Source organism: Stegostoma tigrinum, chromosome 23 (assembly GCF_030684315.1).
Source record: "Stegostoma tigrinum isolate sSteTig4 chromosome 23, sSteTig4.hap1, whole genome shotgun sequence".
In the NCBI taxonomy this organism is placed as follows: domain Eukaryota; kingdom Metazoa; phylum Chordata; class Chondrichthyes; order Orectolobiformes; family Stegostomatidae; genus Stegostoma; species Stegostoma tigrinum.
Genome location: NC_081376.1, coordinates 32,824,963 through 32,846,904, shown reverse-complemented (window position 1 = coordinate 32,846,904; position 21,942 = coordinate 32,824,963). Strand labels below are relative to the sequence as shown.

The window sequence follows — 21,942 nt, the reverse complement described above, 5'->3', positions numbered from 1 at the left end:
ACATAGTCTTGGCAGCAGTTCCAAGAGTGCTCTTTCATTATTTATCACTAAGTAGGGATGGTGGACACTGAACTCTGTTGATTTGCTAGCATAATAAAACATCCAATTTGCTTTGCTTTTGTCTGCTAGCGTTCTGCAGATACAATGAATGACACATGACAAGTCACCATGTAACATCTATGTCTAAGATTTACCTTTTTATTATGACTGGGATTATTAAATATATAAGATTCTGGGGAGGCTTGACAATATATGCTGAGTGTATTTAGTGGGGCACAGTGGCTCAGTGGTTAGCACTGCTGCCTCACAGCGCTAGGGACCCAGGTTCAATTCCAGCCTGAGGTGACGGTCTGTTTTTTGCACGTTCTCCCCATGTCTGCGTGGGTACCCTCTGGGTGCTCCAGTTTTCTCCCCTGTAAAAGATGTACAAGTTAGGTGGATTGGCCATGCTAAATTGCCCATAGCGTTCAGAAATGTGTAGGTTAGGTGGATTAGTCACCGAAAATGCAGGGGTACAGGGGTAGAGCAAGAGGATGGGTCTGGTTGGGAAGCTTATCAGTTGGTTGATGTGCACTCAGTGGGCCATATAGCTTGCTTCCGCATGTTCTGTGAATATTGACTGCTGCTACCAGGGCCATCTAGACATTGGGAGCACAGATTGAAGATAAGGGATCGATCTCCTATTTAAGACTGAGACAAAGGGAGAGTTCTGAAGACTGTTAGTCATTGGAATTCTCCACGCAAAGGGAAGTGAGGTGTGTGTCATTAAAAATATTCAGAACGGAGTTAAATTGATTTCCAGGGTCGTGGGGAGCAGGGAAGAAAATGAAGTTACAGTCAAAATCAGTACAGCAATGATTTTATTTCATGGCAAATCACGGTTAGAGGCCATATGGCCTGCTCTTACTTCAATTTCTTATATCCATGTGGATTCCATGTGCTTTATGTGTGCCAGAAATGGCGCAGCTTGTGGTAGAACCCACTAGGGAACAGGCAATTCTGGGTTTCATGATAAATAATGAGTCAGACTCAGGGAGCTTCAGGTGAAGGAATCCCTAGGGGCAGTGACCATAGTATGATAAAATTCTCCCTGTACATTGAGATGAAGAAGGTTGAATCAGATGGAACAGTTTTACAATTGAATAAAGGTAACTACAAAGACATGAGGGAGGAGTTGGGCAGAATTGTCTGGAAAGGGGACAGCAATGGCAAGAGCTTCTGGCATATGATTGGGCAGGCACAGCAGAAATTCTTCTCAACGAAAAAGAAACATATCAAAGGGAGGACAAGGCAACTGTGGCTACAAGGAAATTCAGGGACACCGTAAACAAAATGCATATGATTTGGTGAAGATTAGTGGAAGCTGTTTTAAAAACCAGAATAGCTTAAAAATGCAGTAAGGGAAGAGAAGCTGAAACATGGTGGTAAGCTAGTTAGTAAAAGAAGATTGCCAGAGTTATTTTTTTAGGTAGAAAAACGTAAGAGAGGAGCAAGAGTCGATATTGGACCTCTGGAAAATAAAGCTGGAGAAATAGTAATGGGAAGCATAGGAATTGGTGGAGCAACTGAGTAGGTACTTTGCATCAGTTTTCATGGTGGAAGATACCAACAGCCTACCAGAACTTCGAAGGTTGGGAGACAGAGATGAGTGTAATAGTAAGCACTAAAGAGGTGGTGCTGGGAAAGCTCAAGGTCTGAAGGTTGATAATTCACCCATACCAGATGGAGTACATCCCAGAATTCTGCAGGACATAGCTGAGCAGTTGATAGGTGGTAATCTTTCAGAAATCATGAGTCGGGGACAGTCCAGAGGACAGGAACATGGCTCATGTAACACCCTTGTTTAAGAAGGGAGGGAGGCAGAAGACTAACTCTAAGCCAGTTAGCCTTACCTTGGTCATTGGTAAGATTTCAAAGTCCATTATTACGGATGAGCTTGTGAAATACTTGAAAGTGCATGGTAAAATCGTGCTGAGTCAATACAGCTTCGTCAGGAACGTCAGACCTTCGTCAGACCTGAGAAATCTGTTAGAATTCTTTGAGGAGGTAACAAGTAAGCGAAACAAAGGAGAGCCAATGTACATGATCTTTTTGGTTTTCCAGAAATGGGGATGACCAACTATGACTGAATTAGGCAAGAATTGGAGGATCTGGATTGGGAGAGATTGTTTGAGGGTAAACCCACATCTGAGTCTTTTAAAGACCAGTTGGTTAAAGTATAGGACAGGCATGTTGCTGTGAAAATGAAGGACAAGAATGGCAAGTTTCAGGAACCTTGGATGACGGGAAGTTATCAGCTTAATCAAAAAAAAACCCTAAAGTATAGGCAACTAAAACAGACTAAGTGCTTAAAGAATATAGAGAAAGTATACAAAGGAGCTCAAATGGGGAGTTAGGAGGGCTAAAAGGAACAATGAAATGTCCTTGGCTAGCAGAGTTAAAGAGAATCTCGAGGCTTTTTATTAGGAGCAAGAGGGGAGCTATGGAAAGAGTAGGCACACTGAAGAAAGGAGAGGTTGCATAAACTGATTGTTTTCATGAGAGAGATGGATGCTGAGGAGCAACCTGATAGAGGTCTACAAAATTATGAGAGGCATTGATAGGATGGATAGTCAGAGACTTTTCCTGGGTGGAAAGGTCAACTACAAGAAAGCATGGGTTCAAGGTAAGAGGGGCAAGTTCAGGGGAGGAATGCAGGGAAAATTTTTCAAAGAGTGGTGGGTGCCTGCAATGCCCTGCCAGTAGAGGTGATAGAAGCAGGCATGTTAGCACCATTTAAGGCGTATCTTGATACATGAATGGGATGCAAGCAGAAGGAATAGTAACTGTGTATGTGCAATAAGTAGTGGGTCTAAACAAGAAATGGAGGGCCTGCTCCTATGCTGTTTTGTTCTTGGTTCATATGAGGAGCAGTTGAGGACTCTAGGTCTGTACTCACTGGATTTTAGAAGGATATGGACAATATTATTGAAATTACTGAGAGGCCCTGATGGGGTGGACGTGGAGAAGATGTTTCCAGTAGTGAGAGAGACTAGGAATGAGGGCACAGCCTTTGAGTGAAAGGAGAACCCTTTTGAACTGAAAAGAGAGGAATTTCTTCAAAAGAGGGTGCTGTATCTGTGGAACCCATTGCTGCGGAAGGCTGTGAAGGCCACGTCATTGAGTGCATTTAAGACTGAGCTAGATAGTTTCTTGATTGGTGAAAGCAATCAGGTTATTGGGATAAGGCAGGAGAATGGGGTTGAGAAACATATCAACCATAATTGAATGGCAGAGTAGATTCAGTGGGCCTAATTCTGCTCCTGTATCTTATGGCCAAAAAATAGAATTTGTTCTACTGTGAAATACATAAATACATGTGGTTACCTCATTGGATATCCCTACCTGTGTCAAAACGCAGAGAGCAAAGCCATGAGGGATAGCATTGATTGATTACTACCTAGTCTTCATTCACTCACTTTTATTTACAAAGGCACATATTGCACGCCTCTTAACAAAATCATGCACATTGGCGTTGAGTGAGACCCTGGTTCATATCCATCACCTGTTGTATTTCAATCAGGAGTGTTCAATGTAATGAAAATTCCTTTCAAACCCTTCTCCTTTTACAAATACACTCAGGTTTTTTTTTCATTTTAATAATGTTCTAGTCCTTGTTTTAACCAGTTAGTAGGATATGACTTTGTAACAGCATTTCTGCATTTGGGATTCAAAGTAAATTGTATATTTTACAATGTGCCTGCATGTAGTCCCGGTCAGTTTGGGACATCACTGCATAAATAACCTTGCTGGTGACACAATTTCTCCTCCATTCCCCCACAATTGTGAAACTGTTTAGCTTTTTGCAGATTATGATGGCTGATTTTGTACCAGTGCCTACCCAGTTGCCAACCTTCCTTTCGATCATTATCCAGAGTTCCAGGCAATTAGTAACGTAAGGGCTGCAAAGCCACACTGAAGTTGTCTTGCAATATTCAAGCAACTCTTTTAGGCTGTTTCTACTCTGCATACCAGCTTTGTTAATCCATTCTATAAAACATCTGAGACAGTCAACTCCAGTCTAAGGCTCATTTGTTAAGGCAACTTAAGGAAAGGCTTTGATTTAGTACCAAATTTGTAAATTTCTATTTTACTACCTCTGCATCTATTACTGTACTTTTGCTGTATTATAATGTTATCCTTTTTTAAATAACTAACCAGTATTTTCTAATAAAATCTTTCGTGAATAAATAATTTGTAGATTAGTTAGTGCAAATAAATGCCTCGTAGAAAATTAGCTAATTTAAAGAATTAGTTTTCCTCTTTTAGAGGACAACTACCCACAGAACTTGTCCATGTAAGTATTTTGTGTGTAAAATTCTGTTTTTTTTAATATTATATTTCTCTCTACAGCTTTGTTTGTGACAATTGCTTGAAGAAAGCTGGTAAAACCAGAAAAGAGAACAAATTCAGCTCTAAGAGTAAGTGTTCATATCCTTTTTAATCCTTTCTATAGGGAACTAGTATCACCAACATTTCACTGGCAGCTAAAATGATTTGTTTATAAATTTCAAATCTTCGAAAGTACGTAATATTCAAAATGAAAATATTGCTGTTCATTGGATTCCATTTTTTGCCTTTCTTCTTCTTTGCATTCTGAAGAGTCAATGAATGTAAACATTAAGAGTCTTTGAGCAAAGTCTGTGTGTGTGTGACTTTGTGAATTTCACAGCACGCTTTAATGACAGGATGAAACAAATTGAAAATAAGGTTTAGAATGGGTTAGAAAGTGGACACTTCAATTTGTAATAAGAACATAAGGAAGTTCTCTTTACGGTTATACATTACACTGATGTGACTGCATCTGGAATACTGTGTTCAATATTGGTCAGCTTTCTAAGGAAGGGTATCAATACATTGAGCAGTTCAGAGAAAGGTTGCCATACTAGTGCCTTAAATGGCCAGCTTGCCTTATAAGGAAAGGTTGCATAGACTAGGTTTGTATCCCCTGGAGTTTAAAGAACAATATATCACTTGTTTTGAAACATGTACTTCTCTGAGAGGTCTTGACAGGGCATATGTAGAGTGAATGTTTACTCCTATGGCAGAATCTAAAACTAGGGGTCACTGTTTAAAAGCGAAGGTCACCCATTTTAAACAGATGAGATGAATTTGTTTTCCTCACGGAGGGGCATGAGTCTATGGAATTCTCTTTCTGAAAAGGCAGTGAAATTCATGTCTTTGAATATTTTTAAACAAGAGGTGGATAAACTCTTGGTAAGCACGGGGGTGAAAGACATTCAAGTGTAGGTGAGAATTTGGATTTGTGATTGCAATCAGATCAACCAGGATATTATTAAATGGTGGAGCTGGTTTAAGTTGTTAAGACCTGCTTGCATTCCATGTTGTATAGAAAGACAATTTCCCTCTTGCTTTCCTAAATCTTAAAGTAGAGCAAGTACAGGCAATGCCATTGAAAATCTTGAAGTGTTAGTTTCATTTTCTGTTTCAAGAGAGTCAACCGTAGCTCAATTGATAGCATATTAACCTCTGAGTCAGCCTGTTTCAGATTCATGTCCCCCTTCAGGGCTTGAGCACAAAAATCAGTGATGGCACTCCACTGCATTACTGATTACACTACTTGGTGTTGTCTTTAGAATGAAACATTAAAGTGAGGCTACATGTGCCTGCTTGTATGGTCATGAAAAATCCTGTAGAATTATTTCAAAGAAAAGCAGGGGAGATAACCCTAACGCCATGGCCAATATTTATCTCTCAATCAATATGTCAAAAATCAGATGATCTAGTCGTTACCTAAAGCTGTTTGTGGAAATTTGCTGAATGTAAACTAGCTGCTTTGTTTCATGTATTATGAGAGTCACTTGTGGTGTCTCATTTACATTAGGAGTCATACTTTGGAGGTAACAGGAATGAGTCACTTGTTATCAAATGATTTATGAAAACAACAATTTTATTAAACAGTTGATAAAGATAAATGAGAAGGCAAAAAGTTAACTTCTTTAGAAGGAAGAAAGAGTAAAAGCACTTTGTGTATACATACAAAAAAGGAGTGAGAGAAAAAACTTGGTTAACCACTAAACGATTTGTTTAAGATTGCTTCCAAAGCGATGTTACTTGATACATACATCACCAAATCTCTGAATAACCTTTCACAAGACAGGATGCCCAGTTAGTCACTCCATTGATATCTCTTCCTCTATGGCCTTCCACACCAACTGTAGCAGTGAATGCTGTGCCCATTTTAAGTCCAATTTCTGACTCCGTTCTAGCCTTCTGAGGCGTCCATCCAGATTTTAATTCTAAGGCATTAGAAGACACTGTCGGACTTGAGTTGTTTATGCTTTCTTTTGATGGTGCCTCCCATTGGCCACCAGTCAAGCTTCATCCGCTGAATAAACATAGATGGCCATACCATGTGCAAGATTATCCGTTAGCCAAGCTTGTAGTTCAAGGGTCATGAATACAGTTAGAAACAATAAACTTACGGTTCAGTCAATGTTATAAAGTGATTTCCAGAAGTTCAGTACAGGTTTAATACAGATTCATTTATTCAAGAGCAAACCAGAAGGAAAATGCAGAAATATAAAATTGTAAAAATTAGGAACTATAGGGCCTGAACTTCAAAATTTACTTCATTAGCTGTAAAGCACTTTGAAACAAATGGCTTTTGTAAATGCTACATGCATGCAAGTTTTTGTTTTTACATGGTCATTATATGTTTGGATGCCCTCCTTTAAGACTGTGAAATGAGCATTTGGTTCTAGAATCCTGGGCTGCATACTCTTAAATGGAGTTAGGTTTACTGCATGACGGTGCGAGTATTACATTATAACCAAATTGTAATCAGGCCTAATAGGAAAATCCCGACTGGGATTTTCCATGGAACCTAAGGGGCAATTTTGGCCGCCTCCCAGCAATTAACTTGAATGGGAAATTGAAGGGCCGTGGGTTAAAAGGCTGGAAGTGGGCCTGGCTGCATTACTATTTCAGAAAGTGGGACAGATTGACAGGTCGAATATCATCCCATGCTGTAAACATTCTCCAATTAGACTAATGTGACCCTGGTTATAGTTGGAAACCAGATCTCCTTTCACCTCTGCTTGTCTTTACAATTAGATAGCATTAAACTAATCAGTATATGGGAAAGTAGAACGCTAGCCAGTTTGGCCTTCATTTTATACTTCGAAGGTTCTTGCCTGAAACATCCTGGGATGAATTTGACAATAGAAAATTCCTAAATGGGAACATCAAATCAACTTAGAACAATTTCTCTCTTGTTCTCCTCTCAGCTTTTAGGCAACTAGCTGTGTTGGAACATAAAACACAGTGTCAAAGTGATCTAGAGAGAAATTCAGGACCAAAGCTAGAGGTCTGCATTGTCACTCTAGTCCCACTATGCTACAGATTGCAACATAAAATAAAAATACTTTTTCCAATTAGCAAGGATGACCAAATTTATTGATTAGTAGGTTTTCTTGAAGACAAAAAGGACATAGCATTTGATGTTCTGACAGTACTTTTAAAGTTATTCATGGGATGAGGCCTTCAATGGCTAGGCAAGAATTTATTGCCCATCCCCAGCTGCCAAGAGACTAGCTAAGAGTTGACTACAATGCTGTGGATAAGGATAGCAGTTTCCTTTCCTAAAGCACATGAGCAAACCTAATGGGTTTTTCTGACAATCATCATTAGACCCTCAATTCCAGATTTTAAAAAAAAACTATTGAATTCAAATCTCACCGTCTGCCAAGGTGAGATTTGAACCCAGGTTCCCAGAACATTACCTGGGTCTCTGGATTAACGGTCTAGCAATAATACCACTAGGCCATCACCTCACCTGGATGGGGAAAAGTTACTGATCAAGCATAGTTGTGTCTGCAATCTTGCTCAGGAAATAATAATCTTGACAGATTCTTTTCATCTCTATTTCAGAAGAACACATAGCCAAGTAGATTTTACCTTGAATCATCTTTAAGAAGTGGGAAAGGTCACCTCAGCAATTTCTTCACTCCATGCTTGCTTCAATTCAGCAAGTTTTTTTTTCATTTTGGATCATCATAGAATCCCTACAGTATGGAAGTAGGTCGTTCAGCCTAACAAGTCCACAGTGATACTCAGCATCCCGACCCATCCCCCTATAACTCACCTAAATCTACACATCCCTCAACGCTCTGGGCAATTTTTTCATGGCCAATTCACCTAACCTGTACATTGTTGGACTGCATTTCTTAGCAGACTCATTAACGTAACTAGTTCTGAGACTTTCTTACAGGCCTTCTGGATCTTAGCAGGCTTCCTGCAACCCAGTTTGTTCTTAGCAGAATTTTCTCCAACTGAATCAGAAAAATCAAGAACCTGTCCAATCCAGTCACTGTTCCAAACAACCTCAGCAGAGTCTATAATAAACCGAGCAGTTATCACTAGTTATTTTTTTTTAAATGAGTGACCTCTTTTAAGTGACCCATTTCAGGTATGTCTACAAAGCTTGAAATAAATTTGTTTTTCCTCAGTCCTTCAAAACATAAGTCTTTCAAACTGTATTCTATATAAAACATCTTCATGCTCAACCCATTTTCTTATAATAAAATGCACCCACTCCCAATCACTAGCATCAATTGTTATTTAAAGGGTTTAATGAAATTTTGTGTAGCCAACGTGGATTAACACAGTTTTCAACTTCTTAAGAGATGCCTGGTACTTCTCTGACTAAACTACCTTGACTGTCCTTCCGAGAAAATTTGTCAGTAGAGCAACTTTAATGTTGTAGTTTGGTACAAACTTGCAATAAAACCCACACAATCCCAAAAATGTCCATTCAGCGTAAAGGCTGGGGAACTCCTCTATTGTTTGTACTTGCTATTCTTTGCCCAATGATAAATCCGATTGTAGGTTTCTCATACTTCCATAAGTTCATATGGCAAAGTTTATCACCAAATCAGCTAACGGTAATTTTCTAAACAAAACTTCTAATAGTTCCAAGATGCCTTCCTGAATGTCACTGAATATATCATTGAAATAAACTATTCTGTGAGGAACACTGACTACCACTTGTTTCATTGGACTCTGGCAAGTTGCTGAAAAATTTCTTTTAGCCCCAGAGGTGTCCTTGGCATTGGATTAGATTCCATGAGATTATCCCTTTGATTATTCTATTTTGGAGAAATTCTAACACTGACAATCCTATTAATACAGTCTTCCTGGCAAAGAATTGAGTGGAAGTCCGCCTTTCTGTAGTTGGTGCAGAATTAAATTGGACCATCAGGCTTTGGTATGAACATTACTGGAAACTGCAGCTGCTTTGACAAGGTTCAGTTAGATGATTTTCCAATTTATATTGGATTTTTGCTTTCATCTGGGCATAATTCCTTCAACCTAAATGATAAGCATCTGTCCCCCTATAATCACAACATGTGTGATCAAACTTTTACACCCTAACTTGCCCCTAAAGAGTCCATTAAACTTAAGGAGTAACCTTGTAAGTCTTTTGTTCTTTTAGTTCTAAATATGAAAGCGTGATGTGTACCCATCCTAGCAATTCACTGCTTAGCTGTTTTGACAGTAGGTGATTAAATATGGAAAATATCCACCTCCTGCCTCTTTCTTTCATCCTCCACTGTGCTTACTACCTGACACACCTATACTTGCTTATCCAGCACCTGTTGGTGATAATGTTTCAACGTATTGATGTGACACAGATTCTGTTGTAAAGCTGATTCTTTTTCTGGCAATCAATTTACTTATTCTTTTGACTACCCTATATGGACTGCTGGACCATTTTTTCAGTGGTTGACTTTGGAAAGGCAGTTTTACTAAAACATAGTCCCTGGTTGAAATGTTTGGGATTTGGGATGCTTTTTAGACCTGTTGTTTCAAAACGACTAAAACTAGTAAATTCATGAATTCCATGTGAACAAAAAAGAAAGTAAAGTTATTTTTGTGCCAGTCATGAGGATATTCATGACATGATGGTCACTGCATGTATTTGTTTGGTATCTTTCGAAAGCTCCTAATGTCTGGACTGTATGCTGAAGGTTTTAGCACTGTTATACTCAGACTACTCATAACTTTCTGAAAAATTTTAGACATTAACTTGGAGTCATGACCTAACTGGATATCCATCAATGATCCATTTTGATTGTAGGGCTGAGCTAACTTCTCTATCCTTGTCTTAGAAGTGATCTCTGGGAATTGAAGAGCCAGGTCCGTGATAATACAGATATACCAGTATCCCAGTTTGGTTTTTATCAGAGTCCCACACAATCCTCCAACACCCAGTTGAATGGTCCCTCAAAAAACTGGTATGGGAATTAAGCATGCACCTTTCATCTCACAATACGGTGTGTGTCAGAATGTAGGAATGCTATGTTTCACCACATGCTTGTAAAAACTAGAAACTGAAGTGGACAACCATTTAAATAAAAACCAAAAGAGCAGCAGAAGCTATAAATCAGAAAGAAAAATAGAAATTACTGGAAAAGCTCAGCAGGTCTGGCAGCATCGGTGGAGAGAAATCAGAATTAATCTTTCGGGTCGAATGATTCCTTCCTCAGAACTGAACTCTGATTTCTCTCCACCGATGCTGCCAGACCTACTGAGCTTTTCAAGCATTTTCTATTTTTCAGCCATATAAATAATTTGACTACAGCAGCAGGTCAGAGGTTTGGGGTTCTGCAGTCAGCAACGCCTGTCTCCCCAGTGTCTACAAAGCAGGCATTCCAGAATCTGTTGGTCTTGGGCCTTCGTCCAACTGAACCAGATAAAACAAGAACCTCTCCAGGCCAGTCGCTGATTGGAACAGCCCTGGATGGGTTTACAGCAAAGGGAGCAGTTATCACCAATCCTAAGATTTTGAGGAAGTCTTATTTAAAGAAAGATTCCATTGTCCACAGTAAACATTCAGTTGCCTCTTTTAAAGTAACCAGTCCAAATAAGTCCACAAAACTTGCAAAAAATTCCTTTTCACAACTTAAGTCAAGCTTAAACTTAACTTCAAGCAATGTTAAAAATAAAGTGTATTCTTAGCAACTTGTATTTAAAGTAATGTGATGAAATATAGTGAAGGATACTGTTTTAAGTTATCAAATATTACATTGGCTGAATTAAAAATGGGTTCTAATTAACGGTGCTGCTCAGTGAAAACATTTGAGCTGAAGAATATGCATTTTACATTCTCAAGTTTTTACTGTGGAGAAAAAATTGGACACAAGACTCAGGGTAATAAATACTAATGTTTTGAAAACAGTTCACATTACAGAAGAGGAAGTGCTGGAGGACCTAGAAAATGTAAAGGTGATTAAACCTCCACCTGAACTAGTGTATCCCAAGACATTGTGGGAGGTTAGGAAGGAAATTGCGGGGCCCCTTGCAGAAATTTTTGTATCGCTTATAATTACAGGCAACGTGCTGGAGGACTGGAGAGTAGCATAGGTTGTGCCTTAAGAAGGGATGTAAGGATAAGCCTGGGAACTGTAGACCTATAAGTCTGATTTGGGTGGTGGATGAGTTGTTGGAAGTGATTCTGAAAGGTAGGTTTTATATGCATTTGGAGAGGCAAGGAATGATTAGGGATAGTGTGTATGGTTTTGTGCGAAGGAAATCATGTCTGACAAAATTGAGTTTTTGTAGAAGTAACCAAGAAGATTGATTGAGAGCAGAGTGGTAGATATTGTTTACTTGGACTTTAGTAAAGCTTTTGACAAGGTCACACATGGTAGACTGATTATGAAGATCAGAGACCAAGGGATTCAGGACAAACTTGCCAACTGGATACAAAATTGGCTTTACAGGAGGAGACAAAGTGATGGTGGAGGGTGGTTTTTCACGTTGGAGGCCTGTGACCAGCACTGTTCCACAGGAATGGGTGTTGAGTCCACTTTTGTTTGTCTTTTTATGTAAATGATTTAGATGAGAATATAGAAGGCTTAGTAAGTTTGCAAATGACACCAAAATTGGTAGCGTAGTGGACAGTGAAGAAGGTTATCTAAGGTTTACAAAGAAATCTTGATCAATTGGGTCAATGGATTAAAGACTGGCAGATGTTTAATTTGCAAGATATTACATTTTGGTAAAACACACAAGTAGCGCCTTGGGTAGTGTTATAGAGAGACCTTAGGGGCTTCAGATGCCAATTTCAAAGAATTACGTTTCACACATAGCTAGGGTGGTTAAGAAGGCATTTAGCATACTTACCTTCATTGCTCAGACCTTTTGAGTGTAGGAGTTGGGATGTTATGTTGGGTAAATGCAGGACATTGGTGAGGTTCTTTTGGAGTACTCTGTCCAGTTTTGGTCACCGTATTGTAGGAAGGATATTATTTAGCAGGAGAGGGTTCAGAAGAAATTTGCCAGGATGTTGCTGGGAATGTACTATAAGGGGATGCTGGATCGGCTGGGACTTCCTTCACTGGAGTGTAGGAGGTTGAGAGGTGACCTTATTAGAGGTTTATAGATTAGGTGAATGGCGGGTGTCTTTTCCCTAGGGTGGGATGTTTTAAGACTAGGGGGCATATTTTAAGGTGAGAGGAGAAAGATTTTAAAAAGATAGGCTTGGACTGATTGGACCAAAGAGCCTGTTTTCATGTGTTTGACGCTGTGACTGTAAGTAGCTAAAGCTGCAGTTGTTATTCGGTATAAATTGGCCTGCCAGAATTTTACCTGCAGTCTTCACCTTTCAGAAGAATGATTTAAACTCTCTTCCACTCAATCTCAGCGCAAACTGTTGGGTATTCCCTATGGCAAGTAATACTGGAATACAGACCAGACTTGAAAGAGCTGTTGGGGATATGGTGCTATTGTATTCTTTTTGACAGAATTGCTTTGCTGCTTATGAATCATGAGGGAAGCCATAACCCTTCTACATAATGGCTCTCTCTGCATTTAACCTAAACAGAAACAAAATATTGTGGTGTACAAATATGTACTGATTAGATTTTTGATCCTGTACAATGTGGGTGTCTCACTTCAATTATCATAGCACTTTCTACCAACTAATTATTATGTACCTCCTAACGCAAGAAATTGGCAGATTGTAAACAAGATTTCATTCTGCTCCTCATGCTTGCTTACTTTGTTTCTGTTTATAGGGTTACAGACAACCAGGTTAGGGAATCATTTAGAAGACAGAGTGAACAAATTTCTGCGACGCCAGAATCATCCTGAGGCGGGCGAAGTGTATGTTCGTGTAGTATCCAGCTCTGATAAAACTGTGGAAGTTAAACCAGGAATGAAAAGCAGGCAAGTGAAGGAAATGTCTAGAAGTTGTTGAGTACATTCTTTATCTATAATATCATGAAAAAATGGCTACTTGTGAGTTTTATAATTACTTTCTGCCTGAGAAAATTCCTGGAAGTTGAACTGGTGCATGCAGATAATGATTTGGAGAGGCAGCTTGTATATCAGGAAGAGATGGTGACAGATAAATGATGCAGCTAGGACAAGAAGCGGATAAAGTACATGAAATAATTCATTAATTTCAATTCCAGGCAGAAGTGGGTTAAATGGGGTCTCGATGGAATGGTTACTGCCCTGGGATTGTGGGAAATGTTAGAACTCAGATCGCCAAGTTGGTGTGAAGTCTAGAATACTGCACCCAAGTATTTAAATGTTTAAAGCCTTTTATTTATTAGGCACATTATATTTTGTCTACTTCCAACCCAGCCAATACCGTTTCAACCTGGTCCAATATGAATGAGCAAGGTGAGTCCTCATTTAATGTCCAATACATGAATACAATTGAATACACTAATAATTATGTTGAGGAGCATTGACAAGAAAGTGAAATAAAATATGGAACAATTGTTGGAGGCCTGATGGATTCAAATGAATTTTTTGAGAGAAGATGGTGTCGGTTTTGAGGAGAAGGATATAAGAAAGGTTATGAGTTCGATGTTATTGTGGAAATAGGTCAGGTAAAGGAACAGATGGTCGTGAGTTGAGTGGAAAGGATTAGAGAAAGCAAACAGTTAGTGAGAAGAAATTTCCAAAAGATGAAATTTGGGTCAAACTTGGTAATTTGGATGTGTCAGAGATAAAGAAGGGAAGAAATGGAAAACACAGTTGTGCAGATAGTCTAAATCTGAGAAAGATTTTTAAAAATCAAGGCGTAATTGTAGCATTGTTACATTGTCTGCTGGGTGTAGATTTTGGATTCATAAGATTAGCTAGACCTATTGATGTATGGAAGCCTACATTTACACTTCCAGCTTTGTCAATGTTGCAGAGTTCATCTGACTAATTGTGGAAGAGAAATATTGCTGAAAGCATGTTCCAGTTTCTGACCTTTTGCATCAATATGAGGGGAAGTTTTGATATGATTTTCTCAATTCCTACTCCGCCATTTATTGGTTGTTAAATAGTAGATTTTTTTTACATCTGCACTTTAGAGAAGATTGTGTTCTAATCTACTTCAGATTTTGCCTAAAGGTGGTCTCTTGTTTCAGGTTTGTGGACACAGGCGAAATGTCAGAGACCTTTCCTTACAGAACCAAAGCACTTTTTGCTTTTGAGGAAATTGATGGTGTGGATGTATGTTTCTTTGGAATGCATGTACAGGAATATGGATCAGACTGTCCAACTCCTAATACAAGGTAGTGGCAAACCATGCATACAATATCTTAGCAAATTAATTGCAGTCTGTTTTAGTTCCCTTTTTTCCCCTCTGTTTGTAATGTTAGCAGTTTGCACAATAGAGAAATTAACATTTCATGCTATTAAAAAGAGTGGGCAAATGTGTCTGATTGAAGTACCAAAAACAATAATGTTTGTTGCAGGAGAAACATGTATTTTAAACTAGTATTCACTTTATTTTGGCCCCATAAGGTGGATGTTTAATGAATAAAGAATATGACCTTTTTAAACTCAAGCTAGTGGCTGATCCTGTTTTTCTTACAAAATTTTGCAGACGTGTGTACATATCTTACCTCGACAGTATTCACTTCTTCCGCCCAAGATGCCTCCGAACGGCAGTTTATCATGAAATCTTAATTGGTTATCTGGAATATGTGAAAAAACTTGGGTGAGTTTGATTTTAATGAAAGTAAGGCTTTGTCATTTATTTGTCTTTATGCAACAGAGAAAAGAACTGTAAACAAGCTATGCCCTTCTCCTGTTGTACACACTATTGTACCACTCTGAACTGCTCTATCTTGGCAGCATGGAAAGAAAGATGAGTTAATTCAGGAAAACCATTCATTTCCAAAGGCAGTCAAACAAAATTCCATGAAAACTGATAACCATAATTTTTAGAGACAACACAGCAGGTTAGGCAGCATCAGAGGGGCAGGAAAGTTGACGTTTTGGGTCGGGAGCATTTCTCTCATTGTAATGCTGGAGGAGGCCCAGGATAACTGTTCCTGGAGCATCTTCGTTTTCTGTACACGACAAATGACAACACTTCCAGTCACTGACCATTTTAACTCGACCTCCTACTCCCTGTCTGACCTGGACCACCTCCAGTTTCATAATGACACAACCCACAAACTAGAAGAGCAACACCTCATATTCCACCTTGGCAGCCAACAGCCCAATGGCCTAAACATGGAATTGACCAATTTTAAAATCTCCCCACCTCACCATCATCATCCCATGTCCAACCCTCCCTCTCAAACCTGTCTCGTCGACCCGACACAACTTGCCCATCATCTCTCCCACCTATCCGCCCCACCCATCCCTCTCTCCGGTTCCCACCACTCCCTACCTGCACTCTCATATAACCAACCCACCTACCTTCCCCAGCCCCACTCCTCCTCTCTATTTACTTCCCAGCACCCTTCCCCCTCCCCATTTCTGAAGAAGGGTCTTGACCCAAAATATCAACTTCCCTGCTCCTCTGATGCTGCCCGGCCTGCTGTGTTCCTCCAGCTCCATACTGTGTTGTCTCTGACTCTAGCATCTGCAGTTCTTGCTATTTCTAACCATAATTTTTATCCCAGTTAATAACAATCTGGCTAGTGCGGTTGCAAATACCCCTTTTTTAGGGGAACTGTTGAGTTACTTTGAACCTGTATCCTCCATATGTGTCAGAGATAGTATCCTACTGTCTCTGAAACAATTTTAACCCCACTGCAAAGCCTCTTCTTAGGATGCCTATCTTGAAGAAGTTACCCTCCTCCCTCTGGAGAAACCTCCACTGGATCTTTCTCCCACTGCAACTCTCTCATAGTCTCTTCAGCCTTGAAACTGCTTGACCAGTCCTGAAGCAAACCAGGTACTACAGCAATGTTACCTTTCTTAGTACCTGCGGATGGAACTGAATCATCCCCAGTGGACTACAGTCCACATTCAGACCTTCCCAATTCAGCCCCAGGCGTGACGCTGTCTACGTTCAGAACATTGAGGTCCTTCAAAAATGTTTCTCCCTGCGACTCCTGAAACACACACACTCAGCGATGTGCTGGCATATCCTGGCACTACAATCAAGCCAGCCCAGCTCACAGCCTCCATCTTCCAGACCTGCAAAGGACCCTCTTGTGTCTTTTATTCTTCAAAGGATCCACAAACTGAACTCTCAATTCAACTCAGCTTTATTGGACAGTAAAAGCCGTAAGAACGGTAAACTTACTGGTGCCTGCCAACCAGAACGGGCTTCCTCCACCCCCCAAATCCCCAACCCTACCCAGGACAATTCCCACAATGTGCCCGCCGCCATTGGCCATGTAGCCACTTTCGGAGCACTCATGGCTGAAGGGATGACGTCACATCCGCTGCTGCGGGGTACACCACTTCTGGGATAGTGAACGCTAATGCGACCACCTCCATCGCCGAGGCCAACACCACAGACCCTCCATATGTGTTTTGTTTTTAATCAGATAAATTTTTATTAAAACTGACATGTATGTAGCTGTTTTCATGGCCATAGGATGTCTCAAAGTACTTCATAACTAATGGTGTACTGTTGAAGTATAGTCGCTGTAGTAATTTAAACAACATTACGATAGCTTTTCACATAACAATCTCCCCCAAATGTAATGTAATAATGATCAAACAGTTAATTTTCATACTGCTAACTGAGTTACATGTATTAACCAAAAGATTTTGGATTAGTCCCCTACTTTTCTTAAAAGCAGAGCCGTTGGATCTTCACATGCACCAGAGAGAGAAAATGGAGCCTCGGTTTAAATCATTCATCCAAAAGCTAATGCCTCCAAAAATGCAGTTCACCCTCAGTCCTATTGTAAGAGGATTGCCTGAATTTTTAAGCTCAGAACCTGTGACTCAAAGGCAACAAAGCAACCTGACCAATGGTTGGCACTTTGAGAGAAATTGCTTCTTGACATCTAACCAGATTCTTGCTTAGGATTTTATATTCATATATTGTAGATCTACAGTGCCTAATCCAAAACATTTTATGTCCCTTCAAAGTCCACGTTAGTCTGTATGTTCCTAATATTTATATCCTGCCCAGTTTATTAACATTGCTTAAGCATTTGTACTCTTATGGCATCCCTCATGTATAACTATTTGAAATATGATTACTTTTCTCCATCTGTATGTAATAAAACCTGTCACACTACACCAAATCTTTGAAACACTAAAGTTTTGTATTGTTAATTACCATTATTTTACACTGTAAACATTCTGTGGACATTATTGGTTGTTTTCTGACTTGTTCATGACTAAAAGTATCTTTGTTCCGTTACTGCTGCAGTCATATGCTTTTACAACATTCCTAATGCTGCTTTTATACCTGTTTCTACTCCTAGTTGTTTTTATACCTGACAAAATATTATTTTTATGGTTAATATGTACTGCTTATCCAGATAAGTATTATCAATCTTAATGATCTTTTGAGCTGCAATGATTGTTTTGACAGCATTTTAGATGCTCAAAGATATTTTTGGGTGAAGAGTGTAAAGCCCAAATTCTTAGTCTCAGGCTAAGGGGTTTAATAATTTAGGGTAGAAGGTGAGAAGAAATTTCTTTGTCATTTTTAGAATTCTCCACTCCAAGAATTCTGGGTGCTGAGTCATTGAATATTTTTAAAAGGTCCCCGTTTTTCATTTGTGACTTTTGCCTGAACAAAGGCTTTTCTTTTTCTTTTTTCTCCTTCCCTCTTTCAATTGCTTTAAACTTTTTAATGTTTCTGGGTTTTTTTCTAAGTTTTGTTGTAAGTTTTATAGACATGAAATTTTAACTGTATTTCTCTCTATAGCTGCGGCCTCACCAGCCGAATATTTCCAGCATTTTCTGTTTTCATTTCAGATTTCCAAAATTCACAGTAATTAAATTTTCTATTATTTACAGTTAAGGTTTTTGATTTTAAACTTAAACTGAAATCAGTAAATTTCTTTGCTATTTCCCTTCTGATTTAGTGCTGATGTGGATGTAGGGTGTTGGACTGGGGTGGACAAGGTGAGAAGTCACATGACAGGAGGTTATAGTCCCAACAGGTTTATTTGATGTCTACCTGACAATGGAGCAGCAGTCTAAAAGCTTGTGATTTCAGAACAAACTTTGGGGGTAACCTGGTGTTGTGTGACTTCTGTAACAGTTATCTGACCAATCCACTTCATTTTGTTCTCTGTTTCCCACAGCTTTACACAGGGCCATATCTGGGCTTGCCCTCCCAGTGAAGGTGATGATTACATCTTTCACTGCCATCCAGCGGACCAGAAAATCCCCAAACCCAAACGATTGCAGGAATGGTATAAGAAAATGCTGGATAAAGCTTTTGCTGAGCGAATCATACATGATTATAAGGTTTGTCCTGAAGTTCTGATTTCCTCCTTGTGTTTTAAAAATGGCTTATGCATTCCCCAAAGTAGCTCAGTCCCTTCAGTGTGATAGTAATTTGTAATGCTACCACTGTTCATTTGTCTAATAAAGTGTTCAAAGATACACTCTCCCAAGCTGCTTCTCCTCTTGATCTTACAAGATGATCTGAAATGGTTGCACTTCCTAGGTCTCTGCAACAAAGACTTCTGTGAAAGGTGTCCCTCGCCATAAAAAAATTATTTAGAAATGGAAATCCTACCTGGACAAACTATTAAAAATCTGTATAATTAACCTGCCTTATTTAGGCAGACACACATTCTCCATCTTACCAAGGGCCTGAGAGTTTTACAGTTTGCACTTCACATGGTCGATAACAACTCAGAATGTTCACTGCTTTCTGACAATATAGTTGGGCAGATAGCTTTACAGAAAATATAGTTATCTGACATTTTACTGCCAGGTTAAAGTCTTAAAGTGTGTTATCATCAGGTATTTTACATCCCCCTTTCTCATCAATCTCTCATCACTTCCTGTGAGCTGACTTTGAGCGTTAGTGGTTAATAAATGACCCATGATACTTTTAAGTTGTACTAAACTTTGTGCAGCCGTTCTTGGAAGCTTCTCTAATGGTTCCAGTCTGGTGCAGATTTGAGTACAAGGCAATATTCATGCACATACAGCTAAAGATATCTGTTAAAGAGTTACTGCACTCACGGCTATTCTTCAGTAAAAGTGTAATAGATCCTTAGATTGCTCAGTTCTTCCTTTTAAAGTTGATTATAGAACCATTCATTTAAATCATCAACTCTAAAACTACCTGTTTAGATCTGTCTTTCTTGCCAAATCAGTTGGCTTTTCCTGTAAATCCTCATTGAAATCAAGCAAATTAGGGTAACTGGTGTTAATCAATGCAAGACCCCCCCTACAAGTGCGTGTTTATCCAGCTAGCACTCAGCACAACTCAGTAAATTAAACCATATAGATTGAAATGTTGCTAAAATATGTCAAAAGCTGAGTGATACTATCTTGAATGCAGTGATGCACCAACAAACGTTTCATGTAGAGGTGACAATACTACCAATAGAGCGATTAATCCCTCTTAAATAATGGTATGTATTTGGTTGTAAAATAGCAACATTTCTCTTCTTTGACATAGTATATTGTCAAATTCTGTAGTATCCCTTGATTACTTTCCACACTAATTTAAACTTAGCAAAGACTCTTTGCTTTATTATATGATTTTTTAATAAGAGATTGTGGTGTTTAATGGTGATTTCTTTTTGCTTTGCTGGTAGGATATCTTCAAACAAGCAACAGAAGACCGTCTGACCAGTGCAAATGAGTTGCCCTATTTTGAGGGTGACTTTTGGCCCAATGTACTAGAAGAAAGCATAAAAGAATTGGAACAGGAAGAAGAGGAACGCAAGAGGGAAGAGAACAGCATTCCCAGTGAAACCCCTGATGTGAGTTTTGCAAGGAGACTGTCCTCAGGATTTTCTGGATCATTGATTTTTTTTTAAAAATATACAAAGATGACTTCATTTTTAAAAACCTTTAGCCGTATGCTATTAGTACACTACAGTACCTGTACGTTTCATTGACTCTGACCATGCAAACATTCACTACTACAATCCATTTTCAGCCTGTTTTCTCCTGCCATCAAATGCCTCCATCCTCCTCCATCAAAGTCACAACAACATGTCAACAGTTACGTTCTCTGCCTCGTGTATAATTTTCACATTGAATAGCTGTAATAATCTCCTTATAAACTGTAAATTTTAAGGAGCAATGATCAGTATATACACTTGTCTCAGACACATTACAGGCAATGTAAATGTTGAAATATTGCAACACCAACACCAACGTTCTCCTCTATTATGGAATATTTCTGTTGCTTATTATTCAGTTTGCTGGAAAATATCAAATAGATCTTTCTATCTTGATGTCTTTTTGTAAGAATACAGCCCCTACACCCATATCACTCACATTGATAACCACCCTGAGTGTCTTTGCAAAGTTAAATGCAGCTAACACTGGAGCAGTGGCTAACACAGCTTTCAAGCTGTCAAATGTCTTCTGACATTCTTCCATCCGTTCAAATTTTCTGCAGTTCTTCAGCAAGTCAGTCAGTAGAGTATCCACACTCTCAAAATTTGGTACAAACTTCCAACAAAAACTGCTCAGACCCAGGAGCCGTACTACTTGCCCATTCATCAATAGTATAGGAATTTCTCCAATAAGCTTTGCTTCCACATCCTATGGGACCATTTTACTATGTCCTGTAGCACAGCCCAGGAACATGACTTGGACTTTTGCAAACTCACTCTTAGCCAGGTTTATCACCAAGCACACCTCCCAAAGTCCATCAAACAATTCCAGGAGAGTCCAAATGTTCCTTTCATGTGTGACTAAAAATCACCATATCACCAGACGTACACCACACCAGTACCTGCCAGTATCCTTTTAACTTAGAAATACAAGTTGCTTGTTCCACTTTTTCAATAGTCTTCCAAATGTGGAATAGGATTTTGTAACTACATTGACTTTGCGATAGCCTACACATAATTGATGGGTACCATCTGGTTTTGGCACCATTGTTGTGGTTGAGCTCCATTTGTTGCAACTCACTGCTAATATTGTCTTTGAGCATGCGTTCAATCTCTTTTCGAACCTGTGCCAACTTTAGAGGGTTAAGTCAATAAGAATGTTGCTTAATTGAAATAGCAGAGCAGCATTTCCTACATCTACATCATGCATAATCAGATTAGTTTTTTCTAATCTTATCCTGCATATTTCACCATGTGATTGTACTAACTCTGTCAAGTCATTTTGATTTTCCACTGGAAGGAAACTTGGTAATCTATCCCAATTTTTGAGAACTACTTCATTGTCCAATTAATATGAGGAATATCCAATTCAGAATTATATAAACTTGGCTCTTCGCTTTCTGTGGTAACCAGTACCACATTGTCCTTTTGCTATCCTTCCCAATCAGAATACTTTTTGAGTGTAATCACATGACACCCTGAGATTTCTTTCTATCTAGCATTCTTATCAAATAATTCACTTCACTCAATTTCCTTTCGATTTGATGAGGCCTACTAAATAAGCCTTGCCTTTAAAGGTTCACCTACCACTGAGAATAACACTAAGACTATACTCCACTAGCAATATTATGAATTTTTGTTTTCTTGTCAATTTCCTGCTTCTTCATCTGTTGTGCTACTTTCA

At 39.1% G+C, this 21,942-nt stretch overlaps 1 protein-coding gene and 1 long non-coding RNA gene across 5 annotated transcripts in view; one reads left to right on the top strand and one right to left on the bottom strand.

The window, feature by feature from the left end:
• The window catches only part of crebbpb (CREB binding protein b), a 161,594-nt gene that overhangs the window by 118,736 nt on the left and 20,916 nt on the right, over positions 1 to 21,942 (top strand). For all 4 annotated transcript variants that reach the window (XM_048551908.2, XM_048551905.2, XM_048551906.2 and 1 more), the window contains exons 23-28: positions 4,393 to 4,460; positions 13,083 to 13,233; positions 14,439 to 14,585; positions 14,900 to 15,013; positions 18,531 to 18,696; positions 20,007 to 20,174. In XM_048551908.2, the coding sequence (XP_048407865.2) occupies positions 4,393 to 4,460; positions 13,083 to 13,233; positions 14,439 to 14,585; positions 14,900 to 15,013; positions 18,531 to 18,696; positions 20,007 to 20,174 (814 nt within the window). The remainder of the gene's footprint in view (positions 1 to 4,392; positions 4,461 to 13,082; positions 13,234 to 14,438; positions 14,586 to 14,899; positions 15,014 to 18,530; positions 18,697 to 20,006; positions 20,175 to 21,942) is intronic.
• LOC132210906 (uncharacterized) overlaps positions 6,028 to 21,942 on the bottom strand; it is a 52,382-nt gene continuing 36,467 nt past the window's right edge. The window contains exons 2-3 of the long non-coding RNA XR_009447139.1: positions 14,919 to 14,990; positions 6,028 to 6,388 (exon numbers count right to left, since the gene is read on the bottom strand). This is a non-coding gene — a long non-coding RNA (uncharacterized LOC132210906). The remainder of the gene's footprint in view (positions 6,389 to 14,918; positions 14,991 to 21,942) is intronic.